General features: G+C 34.0%; 1 protein-coding gene across 1 annotated transcript in view; it reads right to left on the bottom strand.

The window, feature by feature from the left end:
• Window positions 1-19,954, bottom strand: part of TUSC3 (tumor suppressor candidate 3) — a 107,528-nt gene that overhangs the window by 65,044 nt on the left and 22,530 nt on the right. The window contains exon 2 of the mRNA XM_048942189.1: window positions 3,617-3,786. Coding sequence (XP_048798146.1) covers window positions 3,617-3,786 — 170 coding nt within the window. The remainder of the gene's footprint in view (window positions 1-3,616; window positions 3,787-19,954) is intronic.

Raw genomic sequence — 19,954 nt, forward strand, 5'->3', positions numbered from 1 at the left:
CGCACAAAGAAAAAAAAAATCACTGGCTACACGAGCTTCTCTCCATTACTGGTCATTTCAGGCTCCTCCTTCCTAAGCACAACCACCAGAAAACTGTTTGGCAAATGTTTCATTCAGATGATCACCAGATCACTCTGTCTCAAAGATGACAAACTTGCTGTTCATTACCTTTTCAGAAATGCCTGCAAGTTAATCTCTTTTGGACACAGAATAAATCAATACTGCAGACTTATAATTCTGACATAATAATAAATAATAATTTAAAATAATTTTAAATAAATAATAATTTTAAATGTATATATTTAAAATATTTTAAAAGAGACAAATGAAAAAATTATAAGCAAATCAAGAAAAATTTTGTAAAGAGAAAGCATTAAATGCAACAATATGATGTGTATCAGGTACAAAGAAGCCAAGCACTGCTTGAATATTTAAGCTTCATAAAATTGACAAGCTAAGAAAGAATCATTCAATATATTTTTTCCATTTGACCCTTCCTTAAGCTGATGCATCACATCATGTACTTATTTCCTGCAGGAATGAAAAATGCTTCTCATTCCACTAGTACTAAAGATCTAAGTACTAAGATGTTAAGTAACTTTTGCTACAGAACAGGTATAAAATAGGCATTATGTTTGGATTTTAATGAAGAAGATCAGCTACTTTGACTGAAAGGTTAATTTTTACACACAAGTTTCATCCAAACATTAGAAGTCCAAAGGATTCTTTTGTATGCAGCACTTTAGGTTGGTATTGTTTCCGCATGCTTTCACACACCTGTAACTGTTATGGGACTGATGAGACAATGTCTTCTCCTCTGCACATGGAAAAGTAACTTTTATTTTCTGAGACAAAAAGGGTAATTTCCCCACATTCAGGTTCTTAATATACAGATTAACAATGAGTTTTAAGATTTGGTTAAGATCATTCAAAGAAGTTCCATCCAAAATTTGGAACATCTCTGGTGTTTAAAAGGAAGGAAAAGCATCTTCCTGAATACCTTCTAGACAATGACCAAACTACATTACTTCAGAATGGACAGACAGTAATCCTTAGCCTAGTAGAGAACATGTTCACCAAACTGATTTTACATTCACTCTCAAAGTGTGCTGAAGGTGATGCTAAGTTTTGTGCAGAAAGAAGTTACCTCTCCATCACAGTCACACAGGAGCACACTCATTCAAAACACTTGCAAGGTAAGTCATACAGATTTTACTCTAAACCTGGGCTCATTCTGACTTCATTCATTTGGCTATATTTAGAAATTTTAATCAGGTATATGAAGGTATACCTGGGTATAGGTTATTTTAATACAGTAGGATACACAACCTCTTATGGTTTCAAATATGCAGATCTGCAATGGCCTGCTCTGACAATCAGCTTCCATTCATCTTCTCCAAAACAGAAGCACGTCATCCACCACTGCTCCCCTACTTGTTATTAATCTTATTTTTCTTTTTGCATAATGCTCCATTATTCATGTTTAGCTTTTGAGGTAGCTTCAAGCAGCAGCAGTACAGTACATTTCCTTTTAAAATATCATTCTTTAGAAACTGGACACTTACATGAGATACTGAAACGTCAAATCTAGCCAAAGAGAAAAGACACTACTCTCCTGCACCCCCCCTTTTTTTTTTTTTTTAGAAAAGGTAATTAAATGGTGTGTAATTTTTAGGGAGAAAATGCACTAATTCTTGGGACAGTTATTCAAAGATTACAGGAGTTATATTCTCAATACAACACTGGCTTTTTTGTATGCAGTTGTTTCAAAAATATTAAGAAGAGGAAGAGTTAACTTAAATCTCGGACAGAAGCATCTTCACAGAACACTACAGCTTTACTTAAAAATCTATTTTTCCTTTAGGCAAACTGGCTACTGAATAACTAACAATAAAATAATGCATGCGTTTCAGTTCTATATATCTTATCAGTGTTCCTGCACATTAATTAGCCATTGATTTGAAAATGTCGATTTTCCTGATAATGGTTTTATGTGCACTATGATCAACCTCATTAAATTTCTTTTTTTCCACATGAAAGAGAGGATCTCAGCTTCACAATTATTTAAATAGTCCCAACTGAAAGCAGTGATGTTGATTTTTTCTCCTATGCTTAGAGATTTTTTGTTGCTTATGTATATAAATGCCTAGACTGGTATATTACAGGATAAAGATTATGAGCAAAATTAACTTCATTAAACAATATGCAGTTCTAAGCAAAATTAACTTCCTTAATAACAGCAATATTTATGCTGTTTTCACATCTTGCAAAAAAACTGTACATTACACAGGGAATGAATTTGCTACTACCATTATGATGATAAATAGACTGATCCCTTTTAAAACTTAACTCCTGTACTTTTATCTACCTGTTAAGAAAATAAATAGCAATTGAAAATATGATAAACTTTCAACACCCATTTCATCTCCTAAAGCTGAACTCTGGCAACACAAAGAACAAACAATAGCCACCATGCATAGGAAGTGGAAAATAATATTCCTTTGACTTAGGAATGTTGGACAGCTTCAGTACCTACACTTTCTTCTTGAGAGTTCAGAGTTCATGGTGAACTCATAGGAATGCAATCAACACCAATTAAAAAAAAAATTCTATGACAAAGTTCAAGAAAAAATATGGAACTATAGGTTTACATCTTACAACCCCACTCAAGTTGAAGTTTCTATTTTAAGAATTGCATTCTATCACCTAACAAAAGCAACAAGCTACTTACGACATTTATCAACTTTGAATATTGTTTACAGTGCACCTGCTTAAAACCAAGAAATGCTTCTTTCCTATAAAGCTTATCTATTTCACAGTTCTATGCAGCATTTTGCTGAATATTTAGATATTGTCCAGAACACCCAGCAAAATAAACCCACCTATTAGACTCAGTAATTTCCAATGCGTGTTTTGGCTGAAGAAGGTTTTATTAGCTCAGTTTCTGATTTAGTAAGGTAATTAAATACATGACTACCTTTCAGTTCTTTGGCCCCAGTCCCACATCTATCATTAATTATTTTTGGATTAACTCTGTTGAACTAGAAATTTGCAGAAAAAGATCTTGTATTAGAAGAATACTAGTAGTACTTCAATATATATTCTGAAAGGAAGCACCAGCACATATCAAAAGTGCAGTATCAGACAATATTCCTCAGAATGTATGTCCTCATGGGAAAAATATGTTTACATTTTAAGAACTGTTCAAATCTGTGAAATCACAGACTCACATCTGTACCAGAGCCCTGAATATCATTTAACAGAAGGAATTAGTGGGATGTCATGTTATTAAATATTAATGATTATTCACTTTATCACAAAACATCTTTGGAGAGATCAAAGCATGAAGCAATTTCTTAAATGTGTGTTGTTATTTTTTTCTGCAGTATACATTTTATTCAACTGCAATAAAAAAAACACTGAGTAAACTTCTGAAAATTGTCATATAGATTAAAAAGAAGTTGAAAAAGATGCTGCAAAAAACACATGAGGCTGTTAAACAGTAAATATCCACCCCAAGCAAAGAACAACCCTACACATACTGAACAATGATTAAAACATTCACTTGAAAACTGAGGTGAGAAAGATGGAAAAAAATCAGTAAGGTATAAATTACCTGCAAACAGAGCACTGCCGCTGTGGCTGGAGAGCAGTGAACATCACTATCACGGAGTAGTTATGAGGTGGAGCCTTCACAAATCTTCGAAATTTGTCTCCATTCATGCGGATGACTGAGCGCCTTGAGCTCCACTCCATTAGCTGTTCCACCTTCTCAGCCAGAAGATTCTGTAATTGAGGACAGAGAAGAGGAATGTTTAAGTTTAAACTTGAAGCACTCTGTGACTACATTCTAGTTTTGCATTCCCTGAGCACCTACTGACTTAAGCTGGAAGTTAGGAGGCAACCCTATTGCATAGTTTATCCTTGCATGTAGATCAGTAGATCACAAGCCTCTTAAAACAACTGTTTGTTCTTTTAAGAGAAATGATACATAAAATGAAATCAGACATACAGCTTGTTATTTAGACAAACGAGTAAAGCAAGTATGACTAAATGTAGGACACCAGTATGGCAGTTAAATTCCATGTAGCTTTAGAAAATGAAACATTATAGCATGTACTCTATTCAGTAAAAATCAACTTAGAGGAAGATAATACTATAATGAAAGATAAATCTGCTATGGAAAGAAAAAATAGATGAGAAAACTGGATAATATGACTTACAGAGAAGCTGTGTGCTGCAGGAGGGTTGGAAGGACAGAAAGATAAACAGAAATGGAAACAAGGTGAAGGGGCAGCAAGCAAGAGAGAAACTGAGGTCAGAAAATTGGAAAATGAGAGACCTATGACAAAGCAAGCATGAGTTGGCAGTAGGCAGACAAACTAATGAGGAGCTGGAAAAAAGAGAATGTGATGACAGGTATGACAAAGATGAACGCAAATACTGCGCAAGAACTGTCCAAGGAGATGAGGATAATAAATAGGTTGTTAAATAAATAAATGGTAAAATCAGTATGAAAATCAGTAAGGCTATTTTGATCACCAATATACATACAAGGGCTGCTCCAAAATTAACAGCTCCTATTATGTTGGCCCATGATGTCAGAGACAGACGTTAGTGGTATAGCATAAGAGGTTGAACATTATAATCAATATTCTATTACATTTTGTTGCCATGCAATTGATGGCAACAGAGAAGCAATTTGACAAAACGGCATCTGACATGGAAGTGCATATGAGATAAAGGTATGCTGCTGAATTCCTCCATGCAAAAAACAAAACAAAACAAAAAAAACACCAATTAACATTTATCAGTGCTTGATGAATGTGTATGGAGACCAAACAGCGGATGTGAGCACAGTGAGATGTTTCAGCAGTGGTAACAATGACATGAAAGACAAGTAAAATTCCAGATGGCCATGCAGATTTTTACAAGCTCTGCATGAAGGCTCTCGTTTATCATTTGTGAAAACTCATAGTTAATGGTGGTAACTATGCTGAAAAATAATGTTCTGTAGCTGAAAATTTGCTCTATCAAACATTGCTATTGTGCTCTTTGTCTGTTGTCTGTTTCTATGGAAATAAAAAGGTGGCATTACTTCCAGAATGACCTATGTATATGAGTGAAAGATTGAAGTACTAGGGTTACCAGAAAATTACACCATCCTTCTTATTATCTTACTATCTAATACTTATCCTAAGCATTAGAAAAGATGGATCTTGCACAGCTCTTTATAAGACACAAACAGTAATCAGAAGTTTCAAGTTTAAAAGAAGATCTGATCAGCATAAGTCATAAATAGTTTTGAAACAGTTTTTGTCCCTACTAAGCCTAAAAATAATCCTTTGAAATTTCATTGACATTCACTTACTTTGGTTGATATCTATAACTATCAATCTGAATGGGAGATTACAACTGTGTATCAGGAGAATACCAATGAAAGAATTAATTCTAGAACTTTTCTTCTGCTAAAAGACTTACTAGTTTTTTGGTAGTTTAACTTCAAAAAGTTATTATGAGACGTATTTTAAAAAGAAATCAAAACAAACAAACTCAACAGGAAACAGGCTTTTTCTCAATGCACCAGATAAAAAAAAAAAAACAAAAAACTACCAAACAAACTAACCTAGTAAATTTACCACACTAGGCAGCCAAGCTAGTACTTCAGGAATATGAAGCTATCGGGTACCATTTTACTACTTGCTTCCTTGGATTCTGAACAATATACTTATTCCAAATATAAAACTATCATTTAATAGATGGTGGATAACTGCATACATCATAAAACTTCTTCTATAGACCAGATTATCAAAGGTCATTGACTGCACTTCATTATCCTACCATGTTTAAAAGCCACTTCTATTCCAGAAAGTCTACTCTTGCAGATTATTAATAGGAAAGATCTTCTAGAGTAGCTCTAAACTTCACAATCGAATCTGTGGAATGTACTATATTTTAAGGCCTTCTGGTTTATAACATTGTGTAAATGGTTGAAAGTCTGATACTGTTCTGTCATTTACAAGATCTTTGCACAACGAATGCTGCTCATCTCATTCAATAATAAAAGAAATACATCTAGTGTTAAATGAGCTTCTGCTGTAGTGATGCATTTTACTTTGAAGTTGAGTATCAATTTTCAAGAAATATGACAGATTTCAGCATTACAACTGTTTTAAATTAGTATCAAAAAGGTACTCACTTCTTAGTATGCTCTGAAAATGAGCAGTCTATTCAAAGAAACAAACGTATGTTTTAAATGCTGAAGATGGCAGGCAGGATTTAGAGATTTCACAATCGAGAATGTACCTTAGATATTTTTCTAAGAAAATTGAGTTTTTAAAATAAACTTGTATAAAAATAAGAGAAAATAGTTGTTGAACAAAAGCATGACTGAGTTGTATCTCCAGAAAAAAAAAAAAAAGAAAAAAAAAAAGTCTTCTGCATAAAATAACAGTTGAAAAGAGAAAGAAAAAAAAATCTTGATAGGAAAAAAACTCTATTGATACACAGGAAGGCACTGTCAGAAAATAAAATGAAGGTGATCTATCTAAAATTATTCTTGCACAGAAAATAAAGATATCCTGCAGCATAATTCTGTCCCCAGTTACCATTAAACCACACAAGTTCAAAAACTGTCAACCAAGTGAATCACCCTGAGGCTTCTGATCTTCTGCAGATGTGTTAACTCACCTCTTTGCACCTGGCAAACTTTTCTGTTTGCCAGAATCCTTCACATCCCCAGATAAAAGAACATGATTAAATCCAATTCACTCATGAATCTAATGAGATTCAAAAAGGCCTCATGCAAAGTGTTGCACTTGGGTTGGAGTATAAGTGTACAGACTGGGAGAAAAACTCATTGAGAGCAGCCTTATCTTGGGGGTCTTGACAGATGAGAAGCTGGGCACAAGCCAGGAGTGCACACTTGTAGTCCTGAAGGCCAACAGTATCCTGGGCTGCATCAAAAGAAGGTTGACCAGCAGAGAGAGGGAGGTGATTGTATCCTTCTGCTCTGCCCTTGTGAGGCCCCAGCTGGAGAACTGCATCCAGGCCTGGTGCCCCCAGCACAAGAAATATGCAGACCTGTTGAAGCAGGTCCAGAAGATGGCCACAAAGATTATCAGAAGGCTGGAGCACCTCTTATATGAAGGAAGGCTAAAGGAGCTGGTCTTGTCCAGCTTGGAGAAGGGTCTGAGATCTCATTGTGGCCTTCCAATACTTGAGAGGAGCTTATAAACAGGAGGGAGTTCAATATTTCACACAGGTTGATAGGACTAATAGGACGAGGAAGAATGGCTTTAAACCAAAACAGAGGAGATTTAGATTAGTTATTAAGAAGAATGTTTTTACTTGGAGAGTGGTGAGGCACAGGCTTCTCAGAGAAGCTGTGGATGCACAATCCCTGGAGATGCTCAAGGCCAGATTGGATGGGGCCATGGGCAGCCTATCTGCTGAGTAACAGCCCTACCTATGGCAGGGGATTGGAACTGGGTCATCTTTAAGGTCCCTAAGACTCTATAATTCTCTAGACAAAACTCACCTAGTGATGACTGAGATATAGGAACAATTGTTACTTATTACTGAGAAAACCACAGACAGTAACTCATTTTTGCTCCTTTCTGTTCCATACAAATAAAGACCCTGTGCTTGCTTAAGCTTATCTATTTGCAGAGTTGCTATAAATATTTACCAGTTAATTTACCAGCTTTATGCTGATGATTCTATTGGACTATTCTAGTTGAAAACACTGGGGAAAACAAACAAACAAACAAACAAACAAAAACCGCATAAATCTGAGGAAGGGAAATTTCTGCTTTAAGCAGAAACAACTTGGAGTTTTGTTCCTGCAAACAGCTACACAGCTTTTTTAAATCAATGGATGAGAAAGCAGCTCTGTATCATTTATCTATTTTCATTAGCTTATACCCCCTCTGCACAGAAATAGAATATGTAAGACATGTGGAAACAATATAAATGCTAAGTGTAAAACCAAAACAATAATATTGCTTCCATTCTTACACTCTTTTGAAATGAATGCAAATATAAAGCACAACATTTTTTCAAAACTAAATAACTCTTAAAAACATAATTGAGAAAAATCAAAATACAGAAACTTTCTGAAGCAACAGCACTTTTTTTTATTTAAGACAGGGATTTTTCAATGAAGAGATCACCTATGAAAATAATTTTTTTTTTTGCTTCAGTAGAGGCTTTTCTTTTTTTTTTTTTTTTTTTTTTTTTTTTTTTTTTTGTAGAGTAATTAATGTTTTGGCCTTAATCCTATTAGCCAGAACAGTCTCTACTGAAATTAGATTCTTGGAAGAACAATTCTACATAATTCTGCTTTTGTCCCTATGGCTAACAAAGGAATTTTCCATGTTTCCATGTTGTCTGTATCACTGAAGCAAGAACAAAACAAAAGTGTACAGTTACAGTTCCTCTGTTTTAAATCTCAGTTTCCACTGATGTGATGAAACACCAATGCTACCTATCAGAACTGAAGGCAAGCTGTAGCAAGTTATAAGAAGATGCTGGCAGACTTGGCTTCTGGCAGCTGCAGCTGATTAGAAGCCTCCAACAATTCCCTGCTGGGGACTGCTTCCCAGCAATGTCTGTATCTCTTGCTTCTTAAATCAGTAGAGTCTGGCATCTACAAGCCTTCTTTTTAGTACTCTGTGACTAGAAGATTAGCAACTCTAAACAAAGCTTTACTCACTCATTCTCCATAAAAACAATGTCTATAAGATAAAGGATAAACAACAATAACCACAACCTGAAATTTAAAGATGTTTACCCTCACTTGACTGTTAATCTTCCTTGGCTAAAACTTGTAAATTTCTCTAGACTCAGATAAAATCATTCATGGCTGGGGGAAAATAAATAACTGAATAATCAGATTTTCCTAAGTGCTTTACATTGCATAAAATTTATTTTGAGTTCTTTCATCTTTAAATCTCCTTTGATTTACCTTGTCTTCAGTTAGAACATCACCGCATAGGTAATTTAAAAAGTGAAGTCCCAAAAATCCTACTTAATGCTTCAGTTTCTTAATTAGCCCAAATTAACCTCCTTTCATTTGGAAAGTACTGGCCTCCTTCAACTTTCAGAAGAGGTTTTAGCTTTGGAGTGCTCCTTCACTACTATTAGTCTTGTGAACATGGAAAACCTTAACTCTGGAAAGTTCAGGTCATGGTCTGTAAAACATGGAAAGTTAGGGTCATCGTCTGTAAAAGAAGATACCACTAGCATTAAGAAAAAGTCCTCAAAAATAATACTAAGAATTAGACAAGGCCTCAATCAACTATCACTAGTAAGGCAGAGACATCATTTAATAGCAAGCCATTTTATCTTTCCTGATGAAAAGTTCAAATTCAGTTGAGTAGCTCTAATTTCACAGTTTGAAGTATAAAAAAGCAAAAGTAGTGAATTTATAATTAAAAGTTATGTCCTGTACCAAAAGTAGTTTAAATGTTAACTACAGTTTTAAAGGACTCATAAATGTCTCTTAACCTGACATCTACCTTAAATTTCAACCTGTTGTAACATTTTTTACACTATTATTCTTAATGTAACAAGAAAAACTAGCTGTATTTATAAATACATTTCAGTTGTACATTGTATGAATAGTTAACTTCTCTAAAAACTTCTGATAAACAATCACAGACACGTAATTACTGGGTCCAATATACTAATGGCAGAAAGACAGTGGAATTAACAGTACAAAGTGTCACTGCTTATTTAAAGTCATTCATTTCTCTGCTGTTGTTCACCTCATGCCTGCATATCTTGAACATACCCCAAATAGTTCATATAATTCACAAACCTTAACCAAAAAATACTTATATAATTAATTTTATGCAATTGTTTTATGCACTTTATTTCCATTTTTACATGAAAAAGTAAAATGACTACTTCTAAGACAAGAACTTTTCTGAAAAGAGATAAAAGTATTATTTCTATTTACAAAAAAGCCATAATCTAAACATAATAATGAGAACCCATGTAAGCTGGCACACTACAACTACTCAATATTATGCTCCACTGACTTGAAGTTGATATATTTGTGGTGGTTTAGATAGGATTTGCTTCTTCAAGTCAGACAACTGATTTTCAGCATTAGGCAAAATAGCCTAGATTTTGTGAGAATAAATGTAGTATGTCCTTTTAAGATCTAAGTAAATAAATCACTAGAGAAGTATAAGTACTGATGTTTTTAATTTTAGGCTACAAGACCCATTTCTAGCAATTAAAGAAAAAACCTTTTTAATTTCCTATTACATTTAGCTATCATCTGATAATTCTACAAGAAATTACATTAAGACACTTTTTTTTTTTTTTTCCCTCAGTCAAAAATGCAGGCTAGAAAGTAACCTACATAACTGTTTTCATAGATTTATTTGACCTAGTGGATTTCCATAAATTTCTAGGAAGTACAACCCAAATTTGATAAGTTTCCAAAAACACAGGAAATTAATTCTTTTTTTTTTTTTTAATTTCATCATGTTCATAATTTTATTTTTCATGGATATAAATACTTATATTGTTCATCTAAAATAAATTTAGCAGTATTAATTATAGAGTATGGTTCTAGTATTGTGAATAAGTACATATCCTTGTTGTGCTGCATTAAACTCTGCATTCATCTCTTTCTGAGTATACAGACCTACATAAGATGCCTTGTGCAACACAACAATAGACTTTTCTCCCTACTTTTTAATTCATGGTTGTTGTCATTGTTTTCCACAGTAAAAAGGTCATTAAAGACTCAATGAGAAATATCAGAAGGATGACTTACGAATTTGAGAGATGATACTAAAACAAAAGCATTTGCTAAACCTCATAGTATATCTTGTTTAGGTCACCTTTATACTTAAAGGATATTACACTTCGGACAGCACAATATAAGACAACCACAATTCTGAGACTAAATGCTGTACAGGAAGGCTTAACAAGTTCCATTCATTCTCACTGGAAAAGATTTAAAGGTGACCTAGCAAAAAATATTACAAAGTTTCTTGACTGTAGGACAGGGGTAAAAAAAAAAAAAACCTGCAAAATATTAAAATTATGCAAAAAGTTAGAAACTAATTTGGATCTGCACCGATAGTTCAATTCACCTTACAAATGACTGTTGCATTCAGTATTTAGAACTCTTCAGATTCCTGGTAACTTGATATGGCTGATCTTTGTAGATAGGTAATCTTATAATTTTTAAACAGATGTTTTAGGTTAGTTCTCTGCACAACTGTAATTCCACAATATAAAACCTTTTAGTCCACAAATAAACCTCGCAGCTGTGGATCATCGAACATACATTAACATTCATTAGTCTGTCATTTTCAAATATTTGTGAATTGTAGTCAAAACCAATGCTTAGCTAAAACAGCCTTTTACATTAATTTCTGCTAGTATTTCCAATAGTTTCAGGAATTCCTCCAAACATCCTCCAAGATCTTTCATCAAGTTCAATTTGCTGCAGAATTCTCCTCACAGTACTCATTAACCTGGCTGGTTATAATTCTCCAGTAGCGAATTATGAAGTAATTACTGGAAGTCATTTAATAACTATTACATAATTTGTGTACCTCTCTCTTGCTACAAAGAATATCAATTTCTACACTCTCCTAACATTGTGGGGTTTTTTTTGTTTCTTTTGTGTTTTTTTTTTGTTTGTTTGTTTTTTTTTCAAGAAAAATGAAGTAACTTTTGATCCTCTTCCCTTCACGTCTTCAGCTTCTGGATAACCAGCATGCAGCCTTAATAAACTATCCTCATTATTGAAAGGAATGGCATGTGAGTACTAAAAGCAAAATCTGCCAAATCTTGTACAAAAACAAGGCAGAAGCCATTTCTTCTCCCCACCCGCCAATGTTTTTTTTTTCTATTTTTTAAGGCTAACATCCTTGGAGTCTGAAAAAAATCATTGCAGTCTCTTTTAAGACTGTTCTAACAGCTATTCTCAAGCACTGTTTCTAAAAATAAACTGACCATTTCTTCAAACAGTAATACATAGCCAAATGCTTCCCCATCAATTTTATTACGAATTCTCATATTTTATTGTATCTCTTTAAAATAGGAAAACTACTAATAAAATACATTGTTACAGAACAAGCCATTAGAACCTGGTAATCCAGGATCTGTTTGTTCACATGTTCAAAAACAGTTCATGACAGAGGATGTATCTCATGTACTTTACAAACAAGAAGAAAAGACACACTTGAAGAAGGCAGTAAGATCCTTAAAAAAAAGTCCTTTTCAGAATCATTTCTCCAGTAATATCTTCTGTATCCATATCAGAAGAACTGGAAGAAGATAGAGAAAATCAACATGAAGTTGATTTTGATGCTACTTTGGAATGTAGTACAGGCAATTAGAAACAAGCTTTAAGCTTGAAGATCAAGAAAAGAGTTTGTATCCCTGGATTTCACCCTCCATGAAATGATGCTAGATTTTAAAAACCTGCCTGATTGTAGGTTAAGTTCACATTCCTAGAGCAATTTCAGAGAATTCCCAAATAGCTGAGGTTGGCAGGGGCTTCTGGATCCATCTGTTCCAACCCCTGAACAAGCAAGGACACCCACAGCAGGTGCTCAGTCTCACATCCAGGCAGCTTTTGGAGATCTGCAAGGAGGAGACTCCCCAGCTTCTTTCTATCATGGAAAGATCTGCTACAATGAAATCAAGTTTTACTTTAACAACAAAAAAAGCTTATTATAAACTTGTATCTACTGGAAAATCACTAACAGTTCACAGTGAACTAGATTCTAAAGGAAGAATGGTAAGGGCATTCTATTAAAATAATTTAGCTTCAACAATCATTTAAATGAATGCCCAGTGAATGATACAAATCAGAGATGTGTTGGCTCCGTGAATTAAAAATTACAGTAATGGAGGGGAATGAAAGGACAGAAATTAAATTGTAGTAGGATACATAAGTGATGCTTAGTAATCAGAAATATACTGCTTGAACAAGAAAACAATGACAGCTCCATTAAACATGCCGTAATAATGTTGACGCAATCCATTTAATAATGAATGCAAGATTTATTTATTTTTTAATAGCTCCATCAAGGAACATAGCAGTGCTTCAACTTACTTTGTTACTATATAATGGGCATTTAAAATACAGACAATATTAAAGAACATGAAAACTTTTGAATAAGGCTGAATGACCTTTAACTAAATACATCTGCAGAATTCTTACAAAGAAGGTTTTCCACACAAGCACAGAAAGATCACTTAAGTTGATCTACAGGCCACAAAAAGCATCTGGTTGAAAAACATTCTGGGTATGAGCACACTGGCTACTTAATCTCTCAGAACTTATAAACAGAATATGCAGAGGTCATAGATTACCAAGTGAATTCTCAAGTACCTATTCCCTATTGGCACCTTTATTTTTAATAAATGTTACCTTTCCTATAAGAACACGGGGAAATTAAGAAATAGAGTTAAATTTCTCACTTGCTCCTTCGCAACACGTTGAATAGTAAGAGAATTAAAAGGCAGATCTCAGAGCAAAGATGCAGTAAGAAGCAATAAATATTTCCCATCCTGAGTTAAGCATTCTAACTATTTTCTGCACAAATTAGTCTATGTACAAAATGAGAATATAAAAGCTTTTACTATGAAAGCTGTGATCAAACTGGTTTTCAAGCTTTAAAGTAGAAAATTTAGTATTTTTATCAGAGATACTGAAACATCTTAATACCCACTACAGGTATCAGCTTCATTTTCTTCCTTAAAATTCGAGATGCCAAAAGCATTGAAAGAATATGGAAGTTTGAAAATTTCAGTAGCATCATAAATAATAGAAGTTCAGATTGCACAGCAAGCATAACTAATCAGGGTACAACCTGCAGATCACTGTAAATTGCCATGTGTTAAAACATTATCTAAGTGCAGTTGGACAAAGAATTCAGTGCACTGGCATATGATCAAATGTCTATTTTGGCTATGGTGACTTTCCTTCTCCTCAGAAGTCTACTATGTACTCGTCTGAATTGTTCAAGATATGGAGGTTACTCCTCGAGAACAGAAGAAAGACAAACTTTTGTTGCTCTTAAAAACTACACAGAATTAATTTGTTTTGTATCATAAGATTGGATATCCAATTTGAATTTTTGTTTAAAGAAACAGGTAACTAATTACTAATATTTGTTCTTGTGCTTTTGAGCATGAGTTCTTTAATAATAGAGAAGAAAAGAAAAATAGAATTTAGTTTTTAGATAAAAATTAGTATTTTATCAGTGGTGGAATTTAAGGAGTTCCCCAAAGGTAAAAAATGACATGAGGAGGTATAACTGTAAAAGAAGAACAGACATATAACTAGAAATTAGCTTTCAGAACAATCAGATGAGTAAGTGAAGCACTTCCAGGTTGTTTTTTTTCAAACTGTAAAACTAGACATCTCTGTCTCTGATTACGAGCAGGCACTCTGATCCATTCTCAAGTACAGTGAGCTCTTAACAGCAATTCCATCAGGTCAGGCCAAGCACCAGCCTAATCCACATAAATTTGTGGACTCCTACAAAACACTGCAGGAACTTGAGCACACATATCCTACTATATACTGTCCTGGTCCTCATCATTTGTATTTAAGGGACATGCTGAAATAGAAAATGCTATCTTCGTCTTTAAAATAACTCCACAAAGGATAAGAACTGAAAAATTACTGAAGCCAAAGGCCATGTTATCTTTAAGGAACACATCCATATGTGTACAAATAAAATGTATGCAGTTTCCTCTGTTCTTGGTTAACAGCTAAGAGAAAAGATACACTACAGCTAATTCAATTTATTATCTCACATTTAAATATTCTAGTTTAGAAATCTGCATTCTGTAATGTCAATATTAATGCGCTAGTTAACCACTTTACCTTCCAGCACTCATTCACTTTTCAATTCCCATTCAATAAGAAATTCTAATAAAACAGGCATGGCAGAAACCTTGTTTTATAAACTCAGCAATGAGTAGAAGCAGTTTTCATGCAAAAGGTTCTCCTTTACAAAAGAGGTCTGCAGTGCTGCACTTTTTCTCGATGTGATCCTACAGAAAATCACTTCACTACTTCCCCAACAAATGCTACTACAGTTTTTGCCATTACAATTAAATGTCAAAGTTAATCTAACTAGATCTCCATGGATCTAGTTGCTGTTATAGAACAATCGTTTAAGCTCACATCTCCCTGTTAGAAAGATAAACCATAAAAATTGAAGCATAAACTGAAGCAGAGAACGCAGTTCTGATCTATTCATTGTTCCGATCTATTCATTTGCCAACTTAACATTACCAACATGACCTAAGTGGCAAGTTAATCAACTATGCAAAGATTAAGCAAGAAAAAAGTTTTTTAGGGCAGGAGGGTAAGTGAGGAATACCTTTGATAAAAGAACTGCTACTGGGAATGTTACAGATACCTAAAAAACAAAGGTAAAGGTAAATATGTTTAACATCAAAGTTGTTAAGTATTCACTGTTCATGCAGGAACATGAACCAAATTGCCTTATTGCAAGGAAAAACACCAATCAGGAACATTCACTTCGCATTGGTTGCAAAGCTTTAAACATAATCAACTAGGGAGATTTGAATTTCTTCTAGTCATAAGAAATACGCCAAGGGGAGAGCAAAGATAACCCTGACTAACTCCTTCCAATTTTAACCTGGCACAATTAATCATGGTGTTCAAGGGACCCAGGGTTTTAGATTTCACATCATGAACTAATTTCATGAACGATTATATTTCATGCTAATAAATACCTTTACCACAAAACTTTATTATTCATAGTCACAAAACATACCCTCTAATATGAGGGGAAAAATGAAAAAAAGAAATATGTAAATAATAGTATTACATACATGCACAGCCCTAAATAAAACTGTCAATTTATATAATAATTTTTCCTCCATAGACAGAAGATAATTGGCGGGGGAGTGATGGGGGGGGTGGAGAGCAATCAAATACACCCCATTCTACCACACCTAAAGATCAAGCATAAACAAGAAGGTTTACATCCAGATTTAAGAAATCCACAACAGACACTTCAACTCTTCCATACATTTTCATTGAACTAATACATCAGTGACCAAACAGAGGAGAAAAGAATTACCAAAAATTAGACGCAATTACTGTCCTAATCCCTACAGACACAAAGACTGAGAACACACTTTATCTCCATTTGACAGAGAGCTATCCTTTAACAAGAACACTATGTGATTTGCTGTCAACTTGCAGCTTTGAATAAAATTTAAAAATAAGTATGTAAGGCATTATTTTCCAATTTATTATCCTTGTGCATAAGTACTTATCTCCCTCTCCAAGAATTTAGTTCGTTTGAATTGAATTTGCTCTGCAGAATAATATATAGTTCCAGTAAAGAAATCATTTATAAAATGAACATATAGTGTAAACTAAAATTAAAATTAAAAATAGCATTCTGGACTATATATACACACACAAAGTTAAATATGAAGGACTGAAACTAAAGAATATTATCATCTAAATAAGTCTGCTTATACACAGAATCCAAGTAACACAAGCTACACTGAATTCACCTGTTTTCCTTACAACCTATTAGATTGGCCTACTGGGTTTGGACAAAGACCAACACTGTAACAGTTTTGTGGTACAATATGAGAAACAATATTTTTCTGAAAAAACATTTGTTAGAAATTATGTGCACATATGGGTCAAATGACAAATAAGTGTACAAAAATAAAAGTATTCAAAGATCCCATAAAATATGTAGGGGTATGTAGCCCAGATGGCTTTTTACTGCTTCTTCATAAAGGAAAAAAATAAATAACAGTAATCTGCATGCTACTAAGTCATTTTACATATCTACAGTTCTTCATTCAAGATAAGTTAACCAGTCATTGTAACACTAAAACAAAAGTTTGCACTTCTACATAAATACAAATACTCTCAATAAAGCACACCAAAGTTTCCACTTAAAAACCACAGCTAACTCAAGAGGAAAATTAACTCTTCTGCTACTTGTTAAATGGCATTTAAACAGACTGTCAGGGTGACAGAAAGAGAGGTACACACACTAATCTCTTGACAATTACAATTTGAAATTTCAACCAAGAAGAGAAATTTCAGGAAAGTGTACATTTTCAAAACACTCCTGCCAGAAGATCTATACCAGAGGCAATCCAAGGCTCTCACAGATGCTATGTCTGTGCTGGTGAGAGTTCAGTTCCTGAACTGTAACAAACACTTAGAGCAAGCTCAGCTATCTGTTCTCTCTCTTCATGGTCCAAACTAGATTTAACAGATCCATTTTCTTTTTTCCATTTTGAAAGTAACACAGGATCAACAAGAGTGATCAACAACAAAGATTAACAACAAAAGAAAGAACCAGATTGGAAAAACAGCCAAGAATGTGTAAGCACAACAAAGGATGTGAGCTTCTGCTATACTCAGTGCAAGGACAAAAAGTATATTTAAATACAGTCTGTAAAGCTTAAAGAAAGAAGAAGCTACATTCAAGACCTTACACATTTGAAAGAAGGAAAAAAAAAAAAAAAAAAAAAATCCATGGCAGTCGTATTCAAGTCAGTAACTCAGTACTGAACAGACCTTTTGAACAGTAGAACAGTGCATTTCCTTTACTCTAAATGATAAAGATTTTTGTAGACAAGTTTAGGTCACAAGCATAACACTGTTCTGATTTATGATCTTAATTATTCTGTGCAAAGAGCTACATTTCACTCTTTAAACGGAGTCCTATCCTATTTAGTCCTAGTCAAGGAGCAAAATGCAACTGCATGAGGTACTAGACAAGCACAAACTAAGAGAACTCTAGCCCTTGAAGCGTAGAAGCTATGAATAAAGAAAGACAACAGATCTCCTTTGTTTGTTTATCTACACCTGCATACAACATGCAAGAAATCAATTAAGAACGCAAGTAGACAATCTACAGTTGCTTCACATCTGTTGTCTAATTACTGTGAGGGTTCTGGAAAAAAATATAACAAAAGCCAAAGCAACTTAAGAAGGTGTCTGTAAAAACAAATGCTTTATAATGTATCCTGAGATGCTGGTTCAATAGGTAAATATTACTCAAGTTCATCTGGTTTTTTTTGTGGTTTTGTTTTGAAGAGTTAAACAGATGGACAATAAAGACACTGCAGGATAATAAAGACTAGGGAGATAGCAAAAAAAATCTGCTTATGAACAGAACAGAAAAATGAAATACATTCTGAAGCATTTGTTTATTACCAATAGTTGCAGAAGTAAATGGTATGTCATTTGTCACAAATATTGAAGGATCAGAGCAAGAATACAAACAGAAGGCAGATGGGATAAATAAAATGCTGTCATTTTTTAAGTTTTCAGAGGAGCCGTTGCTTTAATATTCATTAACTGTAGAGACCCTTTATTTTATCCCTCAAGCCCTAATTATTGTGAACCCACACTGTCATCTACATTTTTTGCAAGACTGCATCCTCTCCTGTTTTAGAAAACTTAATTAAATCTTTAATAAGCCAGTATAAATGTAAAGGATGTGGAACACGAAATATCACCTTATGCATATTTATTAAATTTCTCCAAACCCTAAAGCACTTCTCCCCAAATTAATGGTACGGAAAAAAACGATTTCAGTTTACCTGTCAAATTACTTTCTTTTAAATAATTTCATCTGTCAGTTCTTATGACAGGGACTTTACTACTAAATAGTGTCTGGATGTACTCTTTGACACTTACTATCATCCCTACAGCCTAAACCACAGCTGATCACTTCCTCAGGTAATTGATTAAAATAATGTTACTAATCATTGTGTGAAATTAAGTGTGAAATCTAGCCATCCTCGAGTTGACATTTTTGTTCTCATCTTCCTGTCCAGGTGATAGCATACAAAGTAGATCAGCAAGGAAGTTCACAATGACATTCAAAGTGGGGTTACCAACTATGGATAAAAGATTTCATAATGAATTTGGTGATAGTATAAATGCAATTTCTAGAAGTGCTTAGTCCAGTACTTTTACTTAGGTAATTCATTAGACTTCTTCTGACAAACAAAGATGGCGAGATATAAAAAAAGTTACAAAAAAAAAATCACTGAACAGAATACTGATGGTTGCATATATGCAACTAACCTTGTTCTAACAGTAAGCACTACCTTCACACAATACTAGCACATTCAAGTACTCCAGGGGACAGAAGAGGAGGAAAGAGGAGGAATGAGCAGAGCGGACAATTATTTTTGTTCCTTAAGAAAATGTGAATAGCTGCCTTTTTTTTTTTTTTTGGGGGGGGGGGGGGCGGAATGATATACATTAGCTAAAAAAAAAATCTTGATTCCAGCTCTGAGGCCTGTGATGAAAACTCTATAATCTATAAATGAATTGATTGATTAGACATCAGTGCAGTGTGGATTTCTTCAAGTTGTGGAAAATTCAATAGCTATGACAGCAAGACTTGCATTATTCATCTGATCCAACTTTAAGATCTACAAACAACATTCAGAACATCATCACTGTTAATTGTAGTGCTGAATACTCTGGATGAAACACTCAGCTAACATCATAAGAAACAATCCAACTGACTTTCAAATCAGAAACCCAAAAATTAAAGAGAGCAGTACATTTGGTTTGCCACTCAGCATGACAGTTATGCTTTGTTGATACAAATACGTGGCATGTGAAAAGAATATAGAACATACAGAATGAACTTCAAAAATAAAAAAGTGAAATTTTAGGTTTGAGGTTTTCATATCTTAAGAAAAGCAGCAGAATCACAATCAATCTAATCCACAAGAAGATAAAATAAGTGTAATCCCCTATTAAATTTATGAAAGTATTAAGTTAATACAATACAAAATTTGCACCTAATCTTTCACATTACCTAAGTCTCAGTTTTCAACTTCCAAGCCAAAACCAAAATTTTCTGATAGACAGACGCTTTACCTAGTAGTTCCTTCTTTACACAGGTAGGCTTAGATTGCA

This window comes from Lagopus muta, chromosome 4 (genome assembly GCF_023343835.1).
Source record: "Lagopus muta isolate bLagMut1 chromosome 4, bLagMut1 primary, whole genome shotgun sequence".
NCBI lineage: Eukaryota > Metazoa > Chordata > Aves > Galliformes > Phasianidae > Lagopus > Lagopus muta.